This window comes from Bos grunniens, chromosome 7, assembly GCF_055505025.1.
Source record: "Bos grunniens cultivar Pamir isolate PY7600 chromosome 7, Bosgru_T2T1.0, whole genome shotgun sequence".
NCBI classification, from domain to species: Eukaryota; Metazoa; Chordata; class Mammalia; order Artiodactyla; family Bovidae; genus Bos; species Bos grunniens.
The window spans coordinates 43,070,496-43,088,769 of NC_141171.1; the positions used below are offsets into that span (position 1 = coordinate 43,070,496).

Here is an 18,274-nt window from a genome sequence, read left to right on the forward strand (position 1 = left end):
CTGGGGGACACGACAGGAAAAGACAGACCGGAGCTGATGTCAGGAGGCAAGAGGAAATAAGCAGTAAATGTATAAAGGAGCACTTCATACCTTAAAAGGTGTTACATGTTCTGCAAACAGAGAGCAGGGCAGGACAAGTCACTGCGGTGAGACGATGAGAAGGCAGCATTTCAGGATAGGAGGGGGCCGAGCTGAGTCCAGGACAGGAGTCACGTGGGCCAAGGGGTGGCTGCGGTTGTCCAGGAAGCCCCCTCCTCCCAGAAGCCAGCGACACAGAGCGTCTCTGTCCCTGACACAGGAAGGCTCCCCCCACCCCAACCCATGTCGGGATCTGAGACCGGGCTCAGGTAAGCATAGCCAAGCAGAATTCACATTCCTTGTCTTCAGAGCATCCTTGTTTGCTGCTGTGTGGTCACGCCCTTTTGCAGTGCAACATGTTAACAGGTGTTCTGAGTGACCATTTGCATATCATACAATTCATTCCACAATGTAATTTTTAGGCATTCTATAATTTTCGAACCTTTTTATTCAAAATGTTATAGTCTGTGTCAAAGGTCATAAAACAAGTCTTAAATGCTATGTTAGAAAAGATCTTGGGACTTCCTGGTGGTCCAGTGGCTAAGCCTCCCCACTCCTAATGCAGGGAGCCCCGGTTTGACCCCTGGTCGGGAAACTAGGTTCCACGTGCTGCAACTAAAACCTGGCACAGACAAGTAAATAAATAAAAATATAGAAAAGAAGATCTTAAAATCAATGACCTAAGGTTTCACCTTTAAAAACTAGAAAAATGTAAGAGTACTAGTGGGTAGATGGAGGGAGATTTAAAAAACAAAGTAGAATGCATGAAACAGAAAACTGAAGAAAGAATTAACAAAGCCCCACCACCACCACCCAAAAGCTGATTCTTTAAAAAGATCAACAAGAAACCAGCGCGGTGAATGAATGACAACATTGGGACAGGAGGCCGGCAGCACTGCAGACTTGCAGGCTCTGGGGGAAACGAGTCTGTGTGAAGCCAGAGGCATTTACCGTATCCCAGTCACCAGGTTACTAGCTTGGGACTCAGGCATCCTGGCCCAGCATCGCAGTGTTTAATTATCCTAGCATTGCATGAGAGGTGTGGATTCTGACCTCCTCTGGTCACAGGAGGGGAGACAGTGGGGAGGGAGGGAGGGCGAGTCAGGGGAAGGGGGCAGTGGGGGTGGGGGATTGCACGGAATTCTGACTCAGGTTTTAGAGCAAAGCTTGGCATCGAGGGTTTCTCCCGGGGTTCTAATTCCTGCTCAGTTTTCTGGGTATGCTGAATCTCTGGATTTCCCTCATCCTAAGGATAAAACCCAAGTCCTCCCTGTCTCATCCCTGCTCCCCTCTGCCCTGGACTCCTAGCCTTCAGCCCTCGTCCACGACCTTGTGGCCACATCAGCCGGCTTCCTGCCCCTTGAATGGGAACCTCTGGGCCTTCACCTGCTCCCCTCCCCAGAGATGCTCACTTCTGCCCATCAGCCCACAGCCAGCTCGATCCTCAGGCACCGGTCGCCCCGACACTCAATGAGCTATGTGCTCCTTAGCAGAGTCATGGACAGAAGTGGGAGATGGGGGATGAATACCCACCTCCTTCTCCTCCTGTCCATGGGCGCCTCTCAGGGACCCACACTGGCTAGATGTGCAGGAGCCCAGGAACTGGTCAGCCTTGGGGCCCAGGACAGGGGGTGGAAGGACCCAGCCCTCCCCATTTCTGGGCCCCCAGCCCAGGCTCCCTCGGTCAGCCCTGGAGTGAAGAGAGCTGGAGACACTGGACTCGGCTCCCACCACCTCCATTTCCTCTCTGTGACCCAGCCCCTCTGGGATGAGACCCTACATTCAGAATCCATCCAGGGCTCCGTTCCCCTTTCTGACTATGAGAAGCCAAGAGCTAACACAGAGTTGGGGGGTGGGGGCAGTGAATAGGAAGGACAGGCAGCCTGAGCCTGTGCAGGGTGTTTGGGGGACCCCCAGGCCCAGGCCCCTCCTCAATAGAGTTCATCCCCCACTAGCCCGCCTGGCCACCACTCCTGGCTGGATTCTCTCTCTTTAGCCCAGAAATCTTCACTCCAGCAGGCGGGCTGAGATGTGAACAAGTCAAAGTCTACACGGGAACAAGCCGCATTTTAATCCAAACTGACATGGGCAGCAGAGGGCAAGTCAGAGAACTTGAAAACGGAAGCTCAGCTGGGTGTGAGAGCGGGACTCAGGCCCAGCCGCGAGGCCCCGGTGCGGGCAGAAACCAGTGAGGCTGCCTGGCTAAGCCGAGGCCTAAATACGGCCAGTGCTCCTCTGATAACAGCCCTCATCAGAAATACTAATTCCACCAGGACAGAGCTGCGCACCAGGCAGTTTCCGGTACAGGAGAAATAGGGGTGAACGAAACACACAACCTCCCCGCCTCTTCTTTCCACTTAGGCAGGCAAGTAGTGCCCTGGAGAAGAACGGGGTGGGAGGGGGTAGTCAGAAGGGGCCAGAGCTGTGGGTGTGCAGCCTAGGAGGCCTCAGTGGGGAGGAGTCACGGAGAGAGCAGGGAGACCTGGTGAGAGGGAGCACCACCTGTGCAAAGGCCCTGGGACAGACAGCCCTGCGCCTGGCAGGTGGGAGGGGCCGCAGGGAGGATGAGCGAGGGACTGGGGCAGGAGGTGAGGGCCCGGGGACGCGGAAGGCTCGATTGCCACGGCAGGGGAAGGTGTGGAGGGCGGGGTGGAGGGGGCAGAGCAGGGACGCGCCTCACTCTCTGCTCACAAGCGCCCTCTGGCGGTTTCGGGAAGAACAGGCCATGGGCAGCACTGGGACGCTGGGAAAGGGGAATTAAGGGGTGGAGATGGGGGTGTCTTGGAGGGGTGAGGGAGGGGTGATGGATGATAGGGAGATGATAGGGCGATGGTGAGTAGGAATGTGGGGAGTGAAGATGGGAGGGGGAATTGGGGACCGGGGGATGGTGGGGCCAGCTGAGCAGGAACGGGAGAGTGGGCGAGAAGCAGGGATTCTGGGTCTACTTTAAAACTAGAAACAACAAGGTCTGCAAGCGGATTTGAGGGAGGGAGGGAGCTACAGAGCCCCAGGGCTTTGGTTGGCTCACCTCAAAGGATGGAGCTGCAGGTACCTGGGAGGGAGCAGAGGTGGGAGGGGCAGGCTTTTCTTATTTTATTCCATTTTGTATAAATATTTATGGGGCATTACTTTTTTTTTGGCCAGTTAGTTCCCCACCTAGGGATTGAACCCACTGCCCCCTGCAGTGGAAGCAGCGTGTCTTAACCACTGGACCACTGGGGAGTCCCAGGGCAGCCTTTAAATGATCATGAGTTCACTCTTGGGGTTGAGGGCTTGGGGCTCCAGCAGGAGATGCACACGGACACACGGTGGGCCAGCTGTACAGGGTGGGCTGCTGGTCATCCATGGGTTCTGTGGGTGCAGGTACACCTTGGCTGTGAACTTGAGGAGGTGGGAGCCCTGGAGACTTTGGAGCAGAAGAGAGGAGCGGTCAGCATTAGGAGAGAGACGTCAAGAGTGGAATCTCTGAAGGACCTGAGCTCAGACCAGCTGCTTTCTTCAGCAGTTTACTGTCCTTTCTCCCCACTCCTTCCCATCTCTCTCTCTCTCTCACACACACACGCACACACACACACACGCACACACACACACAAGAGGCAAAGCTGTGCATGTCCTGTCCTGGGGTCAGCACATCGCTGGCCCAGACCCGGTGCACAGACAGCCACAGAAGAAAGGGGTGGGGGCTATTGACATAGCTGAGCTGAGGTCCCTCACCATCTCTAAAGCTGTCTGGGGGCTGAAAGTGAGAAGCTGGATTATAGGCCAGCCTGCTGTTCTGTCCCTGGCACGGTGGGTGGAGCGGGCCGGGGGGCAGGTATTCTCAGGACGCTGCCCCACGCAGTGTCAACTCTCCCTCTGCCCTCTGGCCTGCGATCTCTCACCTCCCACCTCCCCAGGGTGCTCACAATTGTCCCTCAGCAGGGCCTGACTCAGACTCACGCGCCTTGGTGGCTGCCTGCCCCTTTGTTCCAGGGAGGCAGGGATGCTAACAAGGAAGCCTTGTTCTTCTCAGACGGACAAGGACCCAGCGAACCTGCCAGCTCCCTCCTGCCTCCATTCCGGAAGGACCCAGCGAACCTGCCAACTCCCCTCATGCCTCCATTCAGGAAAGAGCCGGCTCCCCACTCAGACCACCAAGGACCCTGCCAGGTGGGGAGGGAGTGGCTCTCCTGTTCCGCTGGGTCCCTGGCTGCACGCCTGCCTAGTCCCTGTTATGAAGACAAAGACAAAAGGTTCAGGGGAAAGAAGGATTCAAACTGGGGAGCTGAGAGGGTCTAGCAGGCTTTCCTGAGGCCCACCAAGTCTGACCTGACCACAATCAGGTCCTATCTCCCCTCGATGGCCTTCCCCATCCCTAGGGGTGCCCCTCTGGCCTCCTTGCTTTCCCGGAGCTCGCCAGGCAGCTCCAGCTACAAGGCCTTTGCATATACTGTATCTTCCACCTGGTACACCCCTTCCCACACAGATGCTTCCTAATTCTCATCCCTTCCCCCAAGTCTTTGCTCAAACCTCCCCATGTGGCCACCCAATGTCACCCTACGTATGCCCGACCTCCACACTGCCAATTCCCCTTTTTCTCACTGCCTTTGTGCGTGTGCTCAGTCACTCAGATGTGTCCCAGTCTCCATGGACATAGCCCATCAAGCTTCTCTGTCCATGCGATTATCCCAGCAAGAATACTGGAGTGGATTGCCATTTCCTCCTCCAGGCTTCCCCACCCAAGGATCAAACCCAGGTCTCCTGCAGCTCCTGCACTGGGTGCTGCTGCTGCTAAGTCACTTCAGTCGTGTCTGACTCTGTGCGACCCCATAGATGGCAGCCCACCAGGCTCCCCCATCCCTGGGATTCTCCAGGCAAGAACACTGGAGTGGGTTGCCATTTCCTTCTTCAATGCATGAAAGTGAAAAGTGAAAGTGAAGTCGCTCAGTCGTGTCCGACTTAGCGACCCCATGGACTGCAGCCCACCAGGCTCCTCCATCCATGGGATTTTCCAGGCGAGAGTACTGGAGTGGGGTGCCATTGCCTTCTCCAAAGGTGGATTCTTTTCTGCTGAGCCATGTGGGAAACCCTTCCCACTGCATTTATCTCCCACAAATATAGTATAGCATAGACCCCCAGCGCAGTGCTGGGCTGGGGCTTGTGAGAGCTGGCTTAAATTTGCAGAAGTTTTATGTGCAAGCTGATGTCACGATGGAAGCTTGAAAGCAGCCATGAAGGGAGTATTTACACCCCACGAATTAGTATGTGCCATAAAGCAGGGCTTTTTGCCTTAAAAGTGCCAGCTGTTCAACATTTATAAGCACACTCTAGTGCTCCAGTGCTAAGTCGCTTCAGTCGTGTCTGACTCTTTGTGACCCCATGGACTGTAGCCCCCAAGGCTCCTCTGTCCATGGGATTCTCCAAGCAAGAATACTGGAGTGGGTTGCCATGCCCTTCTCCAAGGGATCTTCCATACCCAGGGGTCGAACCGAGTCTCTTACCTGTATTGGCAACCAGGTTCTTTACCACCAGAGCCACATGGGAAGTCCCATGAGCACATTGCTACCTGTTTATTATACTTAATGTTTACGCCTTCTGGCCCCTCCCGCCCCCGTTAGAATGGAAGGCCCTCTGAGCAGGGCCTGCTCACTTTGCTCCCTGCTGTCTCTCAGCACTTAGAACAATGCTCGGCGACTAGCGGCTTCCCAGGTGGTGCAGTGGTAAAGAATCCATCCGTCAGCAGGTGACACGAGACGCGGGTGGCATCCTCGGGTCCAGAAGACCCTGGGAGCAGGAGATGGCGACCGACTCCAGTATTCTTGCCTGGAGAACCCTATGGACAGAGGAGTCCCACAGACGTGGACACGACTGCGCATGGCCACACGGGCGCTCAATAACTACTCGGTGACTTAATGAATGATCTTCATCCGGAGCCGTGAGACAAATCCAGCCTCAGCATGAACCTGGTCATCCTCCAGCGCTAGAGAACACACTCAGGGCCCCAGCACTGTGACCCTGGGCCGGGAGACCGGACCCTGACCGCCTAGCACGGACCCCGTCCAATTACACGACCCTTGTCACGACCCCACCCCAGCCCCTGAGACGCCCCCGAAGCCTCGAGGCCGCGGTCCAGACCTAGTGGTGCAGTCTCTCGCGACCCGGACCTTTCGGTTCGGGATGCAGGACCCCCGGCCTCGCCGCATATCCCCTGCCTCAGGAGCTCCAGCCGGAGTCCCAAGCGGTGCCAGTGCAGCAGGAGCCCCGGGGGCGTGACCTTAAAGACGCACAACGCTGCCGTCATTGGTGCTAAATTACGCGCGGACAGGAGCTCCCTACGCTCAGAACCTAGGGCCGTGCGACCTCGCCGGCCAGTGCGGGGCTAGAGAGACGCTGCGCTCCTTTCGGCCTTGTGGGAAACGCGCCCCCGGCCGCCACCCCGGCCCCTGCGGCATGTCGGGAGTTGTAGTCCGGGCGGGGGGACCGTGGTTCTCCGGGGAGACCTGAACGCGCGCCGGCGTGTTCCTGAAATCCTCGCTGTAGGTTGCGGGCGCCTTCTGGGGCCAAGCCGAGCTGGACCGCCGCGTCCTGTTGGTTGAGAAGCTCGTCACCAAAGACGCAGCGCGGCGAGTACGAGCTACAGGCCCGACCCTGACCCTCAATCCCGCCCGAAAGTGACCTGACCACCGACCCTCGGCTCCAGCAGGACCCTGACCTCAGTTGCCCATCCTGACCTTCCCCTGCTGGTCTGCCTTGACGCTAGACGTTGGCCCCATTCCTTACCTAGCACCCCCAAGCCCATCCTGGTCCCTCCAGACGCCTTGACCCAGGTGTCTGGTCACAGCCCTGCGACCCCAGTTTCCCACACTCCCTGCAGAACGACCCCAATCGCACCTTGATTGGGCTCTGAATTTGCAGCCCCCTCCCCCCATCACCCAGACCTTGCTACCAGGCCCGCATCCTCTTGGTCCATTCATGTCAGGGGTAGAGAGCCTGGGCTTCAAACAGGCTCCTGAAGCAGAGAACTTCCCCGAGGGGTCGGCCCTGGGTGACCCCCAACCCAACCCCTCCGCGTCTACAGGCAGGGCGCCCAGAGGCTCCCAAGTCCTCCACCAGCCACCTCCCACCCAGGATTTCCCAACCTCTGATGTTCCCAGCACTGATTGGCACCCGGCCCCATCCTCTCCATTTCAGGAGTCACCTAGTGCCCCTACCCGGTGAGAGTGAAAGTCACTCAGTCGTGTCCTACTCTGTGACCCCATGGACTATACAGTCCATGGAATTCTCCAGGCCAGAATACTGGAGTGGGTGGCTGTTTCCTTCTCCAGGGGATCTTCCCAACCCAGGGATCAAACCTAGGTCTCCCACATTGCAGGCGGATCCTTTATCAGCTGAGCCACCAAAAAAGTCCACCTGGTGAAAACCACCATCCTAAACCCTTAGCACAGTGGGCATCCCAGGGCTCAGGCAAGGGTCCGATGGAGGACATTTCCATTCTGTGCTCAGGGACCCAGATCCATTGCAAGGCCAGGGAGCCGGTTCCCCTACCCCCAGCCCCCAGTGAGGCCAAAAAATAAATAAATAAGGGACTTCCCTGCCAGTCCAGTGGTTAATATTCCACACTTCTACCACAGGGGGCACATGTTCAGTATCTCATCAGGGAACTAAGATCCTGCATGCTGCATGGAGTGGCCAAAAATAACTAAATAAATAAAACTTTAAAATGAGATTGTAGATGAGAAAGTAGATTCATAAACCCAAGTTGCTTCAAGCACACTTAAAAGTTTTCTTATAAGCAGGTCAAACATCTGTTTTTAGGTTAATATTTAAATTAAAAATCACATTTTAAGTGGTGAGTATGGAGGTTCGTGACATTGTACAGGAGACAAGGAGCAAGACCATCCCCAAGAAAAAGAAATGCAAAAAAGCAAAATGGCTGTCTGAGGAGGCCTTACAAATAGCTGTGAAAAGAAGAGAAGCGAAAAGCAAAGGAGAAAAGGAAAGATATACCCATTTGAATGCAGAGTTCCAAAGAATAGCAAGGAGAGATAAGAAAGCCTTCCTCAGTGATCAATGCAAAGAAATAGAGGAAAACAATAGAATTGAAAAGACTAGAGATCTCTTCAAGAAAATTAGAGATACCAAGGGAACATTTCATGCAAAGATAGGCTCAATAAAGGACAGAAATGGTATGGACCTAACAGAAGCAGAAGATATTAAGAAGAGGTGGCAAAAATACACAGAAGAACTGTACAAAAAAAATCTTCACGACCCAGATAATCATGAGGTGTGATCACTCACACTCACCTAGAGCCGGACATCCTGGAATGTGAAGTCAGGTGGGCCTTAAGAAGCATCACTAGGAACAAAGCTAGTGGAGGTGATGGAATTCCAGTTGAGCTATTTCAAATCCTAAAAGATGATGCTGTGAAAGTGCTGCACTCAATATGCCAGCACATTTGGAAAACTCAGCAGTGGCCACAGGACTGGAAAAGGTCACTTTTCATTCCAATCCCCAAAAAAGGCAATGCCAAAGAATGCTCAAACTACTGCACAATTGCACTCATCTCACACGCTAGTAAAGTAATGCTCAAAATTCTCCAAGCCTGGCTTCAGCAATACGTGAGCTGTGAACTTCCTGATGTTCAAGCTGGTTTTAGAAAAGGCAGAGGAACCAGAGATCAATTTGCCAACATCCTCTGGATCACAGAAAAAGCAAGAGAGTTCCAGAAAAACATCTATTTCTGCTTTATTGACTATGCCAAAGCCTTTGACTGTGTGGATCACAATAAACTGTGGAAAATTCTGAAAGAGATGGGAATACCAGACCACCTGGCCTGCCTCTTGAGAAATTTGTATGCAGGTCAGGAAGCAACAGTTAGAACTGGACATGGAACAACAGACTGGTTCCAAATAGGAAAAGGAGTATGTCAAGGCTGTATATTGTCATCCTGCTTATTTAACTTATATGCAGAGTACATCATGAGAAACGCTGGGCTGGAGGAAGCACAAGCTGGAATCAAGACTGCCAGGAGAAATATCAATAACCTCAGATATGCAGATGACACCACCCTTATGGCAGAAAGTGAAGAAGAACTAAAGAGCCTCTTGATGAAAGTGAAAGAGGAGAGTGAAAAAGTTGGCTTAAGGCTCAACATTCAGAAAACTAAGATCATGGCATCTCGCCCCATCACTCCATGGCAAATAGATGGGGAAACAGTGGAAACAGTGGCTGACTTTATTTTTCTAGGTTCCAAAATCACTTCAGATGGTGACTGCAGCCATGAAATTAAAAGACGCTTACTCCTTGGAACGAAAGTTATGACCAACCTAGACAGCATATTAAAAAGCAGAGACGTTACTTTGCCAACAAAGGTCCATCTAGTCAAGGCTATGATTTTTCCAGTGGTCATGTATGGATGTGAGAGTTGGACTATAAAGAAAGCTGAGTGCCGAAGAATTGATGCTTTTGAACTGTGATGTTGAAGACTCTCGAGAGTCCCTTGGACTGTAAGGAGATCCAACCAGTCCATCCTAAAGGAGATCAGTCCTGGGTGTTCATTGGAGGGACTGATGCTGAAGCTGAAACTCCAATACTTTGGCCACCTGATGCAGAGAGCTGACTCATTTGAAAAGACCCTGATGCTGGGAAAGATTGAAGGCCGGAGGAGAAGGGGACGACAGAGGATGAGATGGTTGGATGGCATCACCGACACAATGGACATGGGTTTGGGTGGACTCTGGGAGTTGGTGATGGACAGGGAGGCCTGGCATGCTACGGTTCATGGGGTCGCAAAGAGTCGGACACGACTGAGCGACTGAACTGAACCGAGTGACACCTGGCTGGCAGCCCTGCCTGCTACAAACTCAGTAGTAATCTGAGTTTGCAACCTTGTAAACCTCCCCCTTCATCACAGCCTGGCGCAGCGGAGCAGTGCTTTCCCTCTCAAACACAGCCAGTCACCACACCACACTGAGGCTGCCAAAGTGGACGTGTGGGTTGGTAGATGGGGGAGCTTGTTCAGTTGCGGGCGGATGGATGCATGGGTGGATGAACAGCTGGATGCCAAGTGGACAGAAGGCTGGGTAGATGGATGGATAGTGGTGGTTGGAGGCTGGTGGCCTAAGGGACAGAGTGGGTGCATAATTGTGGATGGCCAGACGGGCAGGTGCTGGGCAGGCAGACCTGAGTTATCTCTGCCCAAGTCTGCCCACACCTGCTAAGGTCAGTCGGGGCCTGTCCTGCCCCTGTGCCCTCCTCGCCCCCTCAGCCCAGCTTGGCCAGGGAACTTCAGGGACCATCAGGGACATTGAAGAACCGATTGAATAGCCCTGTCAGGCTCTAGAACCTTCTGTGGGGCTATGTAACAGGCCATCTTTGACCCTCACAGCCTCCATCTCCTCCCTTAACCTCTCTGAGACCACCCAGGCAGGAAGCCATCCAGGGAGGGGGCTGAGGGTGACATCCAGGGTCCTCCAGCACCAGAGTTGAGTGGGGCATCTGACGTGGGGGGAGGGAGGGGAAGTGTTCCAATGACTCAGCCCTGCCCCAGGGCTCTAGCTCACACCAAAGAAAATCCATGAGGCCCCCAACTGACCAGCGATGCTAGCAAGGGGAGCTGGCCAGGCAGAGTACAGGGGTCCTGGGGGAACAGGTGTCTCCCAGGGCCAGGGCACTGGCCTCTGGACACCCTGCTCAGCCCAGTCCCCCGCAGAGCCCTGAGATCATCCTGGGGAGCAAGGAGGGGGCTAGAGTGTCTGACCTCCGGTGGTGACAGGACCCTCCATGGAAAGGAGGCTTCCAGCAGAGGTCACTGAGGACTTCCTCTGTGCAGGGGGCAATGCTGGGAAATGGGGACCAAGAGCAGGAAGCCCAGGGTAGGGGGTACAGCCAGACCATCAGCCCCCCTGGCAGCGGCTCCCATGGGCTCAGTCACCCAGGGGCAGAAGCAGATGTCCCTGGAGCAGCCTAAGAGTAGGGTTCAGTCTTCCACCCCCTCCCCCTGGTGCTGGCTCTGCTCCTCCAGGCACCTGCCCAACCCTTTCCTCCCCCATCCCTACTCAGTCTCCGTGTCTCCGCCCTTTCCTGTCCCCCACCTCTGCCTGGAACCTTCTTCCTCTGTTGAGCCCACCTGTCCCTTCCTCATGGTGCCCTCCATTGATGCCCTGGTCATTGTGTCCCCCTTAGCACTGCCCTCTGATCACTGCAGGCATCTTTAACCCAACGGTTCTTCGTTCACACAGGCAGAGGCTTGGAGCTGGAGGGGCCAGGCAGTGGGGGGGTGGGGGCAGCAGGCCCACGCCTTGCAAGGACCTTGGCTGCCAGGGCAGCAGGAAGCCAGGTCAGGGGCTGGGAAGAGACCCATTCACCAGGCCGGCTGCCCCCCACCCGGGTTAAGGGCCCAGCTTCCCGAGAAGGGCCCAAACCTCCGGCCTGGGGAGGGACCGCACTTTGGAGCCTCCTTCCTGTGCTGCCTTTCCCGGCACCAGGGGTAGGGGGATGGGGCCAAAGAAGCCAGACTCTGGGTTCACACACCTGGGCCCCCCGAATCTCAGCTTCCATCCTCTGATGCCAGGCCCCCCCCAGCCTGACTCCCATCCCCAGCCCCCCAGCCTCACCCTCCAACCCTTGGACCACCAAGCCTCAGCCTCCTTCTTCTGTCCCCAGCCCTCTACAGCCACCTCCTCAGCTCACCCCAGCCCCCAGTCCCCCCAGCCTCAGCCCCTCCTCTGCCCCCAGCCCCTCAGCCTCAGCTCCCCCTCTCTGCCTCCAGTCCCTGATCTTGGGCCCCACGTTCTGCCTCTGACAATTAAGATGTTGAAAAGAGGGCATTCCCTGGTGGTCTAGAACTAGACCCCCATCAGGGAACTAGATCCATCTGCTGCAACCAAAGATCCAGCAGCTGCAAGGAAGACGGAAGATGCTGAGAGCCACAACAAAAGACCCCCACACAGTCAAATAAGTTAAAAAAAAAAAAAGATGCTGAGAACACAGATGGGCAGAGCTGGTAGTGCTTAGAAACTGGCATCTCCCAGCAGGTCCTCTCACTCTGAAGTCAGGGAAACTGAGGCACAAGTCACACCTAAAGTCAGGCGGGGGTAGGAGGCAACCAGGACCCTCCACCCTTTTCCTTCTGCGTGCCTGCTGTGCTCAGAGTCTGGGGTCACAGGACAGGCCACAGCAGACAACCCACCCCCCCACCCCCCGCCCCGGCTATTCCCAGTACAGGGGGGATATGACATCAGCCATTTGACCTCTCTAAGGACTTGGAGGAAGTGGGGGGAGGGGAAGCTAGCTGGGGCCCTTCCCACTCAGGAGGCTGCGTCTGGACACAGCCCAGCAGAGAAGGCATGTGCTAGGTCCGGAGGCTGCCAAATGCCCAGGCTCCGGCCGTGGCCTGAAGTTTGGGTTTTTCCCTCTGCCACGGGGCAGCCGTGGAGTGTCTGCATGCTCAGAGGGTGTTTCTAAATCCACTCTGGTGCCCGGTGGTGAATGGCCTTGAGAGAACCCAGGACCAGGCTGAGGGTGGTCTACACAACGGAAAGGGCAGACGGATTCAGGCGTTGGGGACACGAGGATCTCGGGCCTGGCTGATGATTGCTGTGGGTCCCCTCCCAGGCGTCTCCTCGGAAGACGCTCCGTGGCCCCGGGCTCCCATCCTGCCTGCCCATTAGGCGCACGGGAGACAAGCTCAGAGGGGGGTAGTGCGGTGTCCTAGGCATCGTGGGCCGCAGCCCCATCACCCCCAAGAGACCCCACCACCCCACAACATCCTCACCCCTGGGGGACCTCCCCCGCTCCGTCAGGACACTTCTCCGGGAGATCCACCGCAGGAGAACCCCAGCGCGGCCGCCCCAGCTCCCAGGAGACTGCTCTCCATCGCCCCCGTGCGGCCGCTCCGGGTAGTAAAGACCGAGAGTCCCGCGACGGCGCGAACCGGGCGCCAACCCCGGGCCTGGCCCCTGCACCGTCAACCCTCTCCTGCCTCCATCTTCCGAGGTTGCGTTTCTAAAAGCGAGGCCTGGAACCGGCCCAGGCCTTCTGCCCTCCTGTTCCGACTTCGGCCGCTCCCCTACCGTGCCCCCGCACCTCTCGCCCCCAGCCCCTTCCCCTCTGTCGCCTCCAGGGTCATCGGGGGTCAGAGTGGGAAACCCCCTCGGGAAACCCCCGGGGAGCAGCTGGAAGAGAGGAAGCGGGGTCGCGGGGTCGCGGGGCGGCGGGAAGGAGCCCGGGACGCCACTATTTAAGCCACCGCCCCCACGGGCAAGGGACAGAGCCTGGCCGAGCATGGAACGGGGCCGCGCCCTCCTGCTTCCCCTCCTTCTGGGGCTGCTCCAGCCTGGCCGCGGTGAGCGGGGAGGGGCCGCAGACGCGCGTGCGGAGGTTGGGGAGGTGATGGGGAACCCCACGTAGGGACCTGGGAGGAGGAGGGCGGAGCTGAGACCGCGGTTGCCCGCAGGTGGGCTGCTGGAAGTGGATCCACCTGAGAGCCAGGTGGCGATGGCCGTGGGCGAGTCGCGAAACTTCACCTGCCGCATGACCTGCGCAGACGGCAGGGCGGCCTCGGTGGTGTGGCGGGGCCTGGACACCAGTCTGGGCGCCGTACAGTCCAGCGCGGGCCTCAGCATCCTGTACGTGCTCAACGCCTCGCTGTCTGCGGCGGGGACCCGCGTGTGCGTGGGCTCCTGTGGGGACGTGAACCTCCAGCACCGGGTGCGGCTCCTGCTGTTTGGTGAGCCCCCGCCCCTCCCCCCGCCTCTGCGCCCTCGGGGCCCGGGCCGGCAGCCCTGCTTTCCCTCCGTCCCTTGGCCACCTCCGCCTGGAACGCTTCCCGGATTGCCCACCACGTCCCAGCTCCTAGCCCGCCTCGCAGGTCCTCCAGAGTCGCTCTGCAGTCCCCGTTCTCCGCGCATCCCTCTCCCCCATCCACGCCCGATCCTCCAGGACCTCACCCCCTGCCCTTTCCGCTCTGGACTCGCTCTGACACCTTATACTCTAGCTACACAGGCTGTCGTAGCGGGTCTCGCCTGTCCCGGTGCCCCAGCAGTCTCCAGGAACCCCAGGCCCCACCTCCACGCCACCTCTTCCAGGCGCAGCCCTAAACCTCCTGGTTCAGCTCACCCGCTCCTCCCCTCCCCCACAGCCTTCCCTGACCAGCTGACTGTATCCCCTGAGGCCGTTGTGCCAGGGAGGGACCAGGAGGTGGCCTGCACGGCCCACAACGTCACACCTCCTGGCCCTGACACCCTCTCCATGTCCCTGCTCCTGGGGGATCGGGAACTGGAGGGAGTGGAAGCCCTCCCGAACGTGACTGAGGAGCCCCAGGAAGGCGAGGACTCGCTGTTCCAAGTGACCCAGCGCTGGCTGCTGCCCACCTCAGAGACCTCCAGCCTGCGCACCCTCCACTGCCAGGTGACCATGAGGCTGCCCGGCCGGGAGCTGACCCGCCACCGGACCATTCCAGGTGAGCCTGCGCCCGTGGGGAAGTGGACAAGGTCACACCGCCCAGCACCTGAGTCTCTGGTGAGCCCTGGATGGCTGCCTGGCCACTCGTTGGGAGTCCTGGCTCCTCCCTGCACCCGCTGGGTCTCCACCTGGACAGGTCTCGCACCACCAGCTGGAGGGAAAGTCACTTTCCATCCTTCACCTGGCCTCCAGTGGCAGCCAGGGGGCTACTTCTCACTGGTTCATTCATTCAACAGATTTGCAGCGCACCTACCCTGAGCCAAGCCCACCAAGGTGCTGCTCCTCCTCTGCCCACAGCCCTCTGGGGCTCCCACCTCCTTCAGGTGAAAGTCCAAGCTGGCTGCACCCACCTACAGGGCCCTGCACACCTGCCCTATCCCCCTCCCTTCTTCCCCTTCACTCACACTGCAGTTCCTCCCACACTTCAGGGGCATTGCTGCCCCAGGGCCTTTGCATCTCTGTGCCCTCCATGGGAATGCTCTTCCCTACAGCTCCCGCACCCCCCTCCTTCCCAGTGAGGTCTCCTTCCCAGTGAGGCTTGCCCTGATCTTCCTGCCCAAGAGGTCCCACCACCCCCGCCACACACACACACACAGGCCTCTTCTCTTCCCCTGTTGAATATTTCTTGACACCTTTTATCAACATCCGACTTGTGTGCTCGCTTTTTCCATCGTCTGTCTCCCCTGCTGATGGTTTCACTAAGACAGGAATGTGTTCATGGCTGTGTCCCCAGAGGCTAAAACAGGGCCCAGTGCATGTAGGTTTTCAGTAGATACATCCTGAATGAATGAATGAATAACTGTTATCCTGGGGGCCTGGCCCATAGTAGGTGCACAATAAATGCTTGCTGAATGAATGAAAACATTTAATGTGGGGGCTGGCACACAGTAGGTGGTCAGTTCACGTCAGAGGTTACTGTTTACTTTGCTCTCTTCTGGGACAAACCCCGCCCATATCACCAAGCCTGTGGCAGCCTCTCACCAAGCAAGCACAGACTGGGTCTCTGACAGGGCACCCCAAAACTCACATTAATGACTGGGGGCCTGGAAGGTTTGGCCTTCCCTTACTGAGGTAAGGGAAGTAGGGTGGGGTGGGAAGACCCTCAGTCTCTCATCTGCACCACAAGGTGGTACAGAAAGAAAACTTAGGCATGTCCTTGTTCCTTAGGTGGGCCCTCCTCCCCCCCCTTCCTCCCCCCTTAGCCCCATAATAATAAAGTCCAATGCCTGCATCACTCTGCAGCCCAGCCCCTAGATGGGGGGCTCTCATGCCTCTTAACAGATTTAGACACTCGCTGGTGTGTGTTGGGGGGGGGGCATGTCAGACCCCGATCCTGCTCCTACCCACTGGGATACCCTGCAATTCATCCAAGTGAAGGACAGGACCTGGAGCAGATCAGGTCCAACCATGTGTTTCAGGCGGAGAGAGGAAGGTAGGAGAGGGGCCTGGGCAGCAGGTAGAAAACAAATGGCTGCTGCCTTTCCCAGTCCTGCAGGGCCTGACCTCCCCGGAGCCCCCCAGCATCACCTCCTCAGAGCTGCCCACCATGACCCCTGCAAAGCCCAGCATCACAGCGTCCCCAGAGCCCACTGATACAACCACCCCAGAGTCCTTTGTCATGAAGCCCCCGAAGCCTCCCATCACTACCTCCCCCGAGCTGGCCTCCACCTACAGCCCCGCGAGTCCTGGCCCCGCAAGTCCTGGCGCCACGTCCAGCAACAGCTCCACCAGGCCGTGCCTCCCGGAGATCCACCAGTCGTCAGCATCAGGGGCTTTAGAGCTGCTGTGCGAGGTGCCCTGTGGTCCCAGCATGGCCGTGCGCTGGACCCAGGCCCCTGGCGGGCTGGAGGCCTACGAGACGTGGGAGGCGGGGGCCCAAGCTTGGCTGAGCAGCAGGAGCACGCTGTGGTCCGGGTGCCATCCTGAGGGCTGGTTCCAGTGTCGCCTGGACCCTGGGGGCCACATGGCCAACCTGTATGTGGTCCCGGAAATCTGTGAGTTTGGGGACTGCAGGGGCCTGGGAGGGAGGGGAGCCTAGTGTCCAGGCCTTAGACAAGGAGTGCCCTGCTAGTCAGCCTGTATCCTCAGCTGTCTAGTGGGCTTCCCTGACCCTTTAAGGGTCACAAGTCACAGCTGCCTGCATGGCGATAACTAAGTTTCAGGGACCCTGCAGCTGTCACAGCATTTTGTAAACCCTGTAAACTCGACAGACTGTTACAGCCTGTGGAATAGAAACAATACACAGACACATCAGTAATTCCAGTTTTTCTGAAAGCCACATTCAGGAGGGAAAAAAAAAAAATAAGTTTGACGATATATCATCAAACCCAATATATTTCAAATGTTATCATTTCAACATGCAGTCTATTAAGAAGCATGACTGAAGTTTGTTTTCAGACTAAGTCTTCAAAATGCAATGTGTGTTTTACATGGACAGTGCTGTCCACCCAGACTGGTCACACTTCAAATGCAGCTGTGGTGAGGGGCCCCTCACTGGACTGCCCACTTTTTAAAAAAATATTTATATGGCGATTTATTTATTTACTTGGCTGCATCTGGTCTTAGTTGCAGCTTGTAGTATCTTTAGTTGTGGCATGTGGGATCTAGTTCCCTGACCAGGTATGGAACCTGGGTCCCCTACACTGGGTGCTGAGGCTTAGCCACTGGACCATCAGGAAGTTCCTGGACTGCTCACTTCTAACTACAAGGTCCTAGGTACCTTTCCAAAGAGTTGCTCTAAAGGCCTTTGGGGGCTTTCCTGTTGGCTCAGATGGTAAAGAATTGGCCTGCAATGCAGGAGACCCGGGTTCCATCTCTGGGTCAGAAGATCCCCTGGAGAAGGGAATGGCAACCCACTCCAGCATTCTTGCCTGAAGAATTCCATGGACAGAGGAGCCTGGTGGGCTACAGTCCGTGGAGTCACAGAGTCAGACACGACTGAGTGACTAAACACACAAGGCCTTTGGCTAGTCCAGGGATTTCTGTACATTTCACAAAGGTGTTTTAAACTGTTAAGTCCTTTGTACAGTTTCAGGGAAACTGGTCAATCTGTGAGCCCTTAGCAGGCTCTGCCGGGCTGCTCCCCAAGCCTGAAGAGGGCTGCAGGATTCCAGATGCCTCTCTCTCCAGGCTCCCCGACGATGTCAGCTGCCCTGTGGACCAGCAGCTTGGCGCTGGGGCTCCTTCTCCTGGTGTTCCTCGCCTACCACCTGTGGAAACGCTGCCAGCCCACAAGCCGATGACCTGGGCCTCACACCCCCACCCTGCGTAGACCATACGAAGGGAGACTTTCCTTCTACTCGGTTGTGACTAGAGGACATGGGCAGCGTTCTGGACAGCAGGCAGTGACCATGGGCTCCCTGCCCTGATGGCCGGCACATCCAGACTCCCCAGCTGGCTGGGTGTCCCTTCCGTGGGCCCCTGGGGAGCCGACCCTCCATGGTGCAGAGCTGGAAAATAAAGAGCATCTAGTCTGACCTTAGTGGTTTCTGTCCTGGTCCCACGACTTGGGAATCCTCCGCACAGCTCCAACCATCCTCTGCTCTAGGTCACTCTCCCAGAGAGGCAAGGAAGGACAGACACCACCGCAGTCCCACGTGGCCAGGGCCGGGGGAAGGAGGCGTGTACTCTGCCTGGGGCCCCTCCCTGCATGTGGGAACGCTGAAGCTTAAAGAGTAACTGCTGCTGCTGCTAAGTCGCTTCAGTCGTGTCCAACTCTGTGCGACTCCATAGACGGCAGCCCACCAGGCTCCC

At 56.9% G+C, this 18,274-nt stretch overlaps 1 protein-coding gene and 1 long non-coding RNA gene across 5 annotated transcripts; one reads left to right on the forward strand and one right to left on the reverse strand.

Moving 5' to 3' along the window:
* Positions 1 to 3,147: 3,147 nt before the first annotated feature.
* On the reverse strand, positions 3,148 to 6,438 carry LOC147369275 (uncharacterized). Its single transcript, XR_015167315.1, has 3 exons — positions 6,193 to 6,438; positions 4,018 to 4,286; positions 3,148 to 3,484 (listed from the first exon to the last, which is right to left on the reverse strand). It is a non-coding gene; the product is annotated as an uncharacterized LOC147369275 (long non-coding RNA).
* A 6,530-nt stretch (positions 6,439 to 12,968) lies between these two features.
* MADCAM1 (mucosal vascular addressin cell adhesion molecule 1) lies at positions 12,969 to 17,997 on the forward strand. 4 transcript variants are annotated; one of them, XM_086411215.1, is made up of 5 exons: positions 12,969 to 13,403; positions 13,515 to 13,787; positions 14,199 to 14,519; positions 16,009 to 16,515; positions 17,651 to 17,997. In XM_086411215.1, the coding sequence occupies exons 1-5, from the start codon at positions 13,343 to 13,345 to the stop codon at positions 17,761 to 17,763; spliced, it is 1,275 nt and encodes a 424-aa protein (XP_086267341.1). In that variant the 5' UTR covers positions 12,969 to 13,342; the 3' UTR covers positions 17,764 to 17,997. The 4 variants fall into 4 exon arrangements, with proteins under 4 accessions (XP_086267341.1, XP_086267339.1, XP_086267342.1 ...); XM_086411213.1 differs by having other exon boundaries at positions 13,000 to 13,403; positions 13,515 to 14,519; XM_086411216.1 differs by lacking the exons at positions 16,009 to 16,515; positions 17,651 to 17,997 and adding an exon at positions 14,758 to 15,160 and having other exon boundaries at positions 13,000 to 13,403.
* The last annotated feature ends 277 nt before the right edge of the window (positions 17,998 to 18,274 follow it).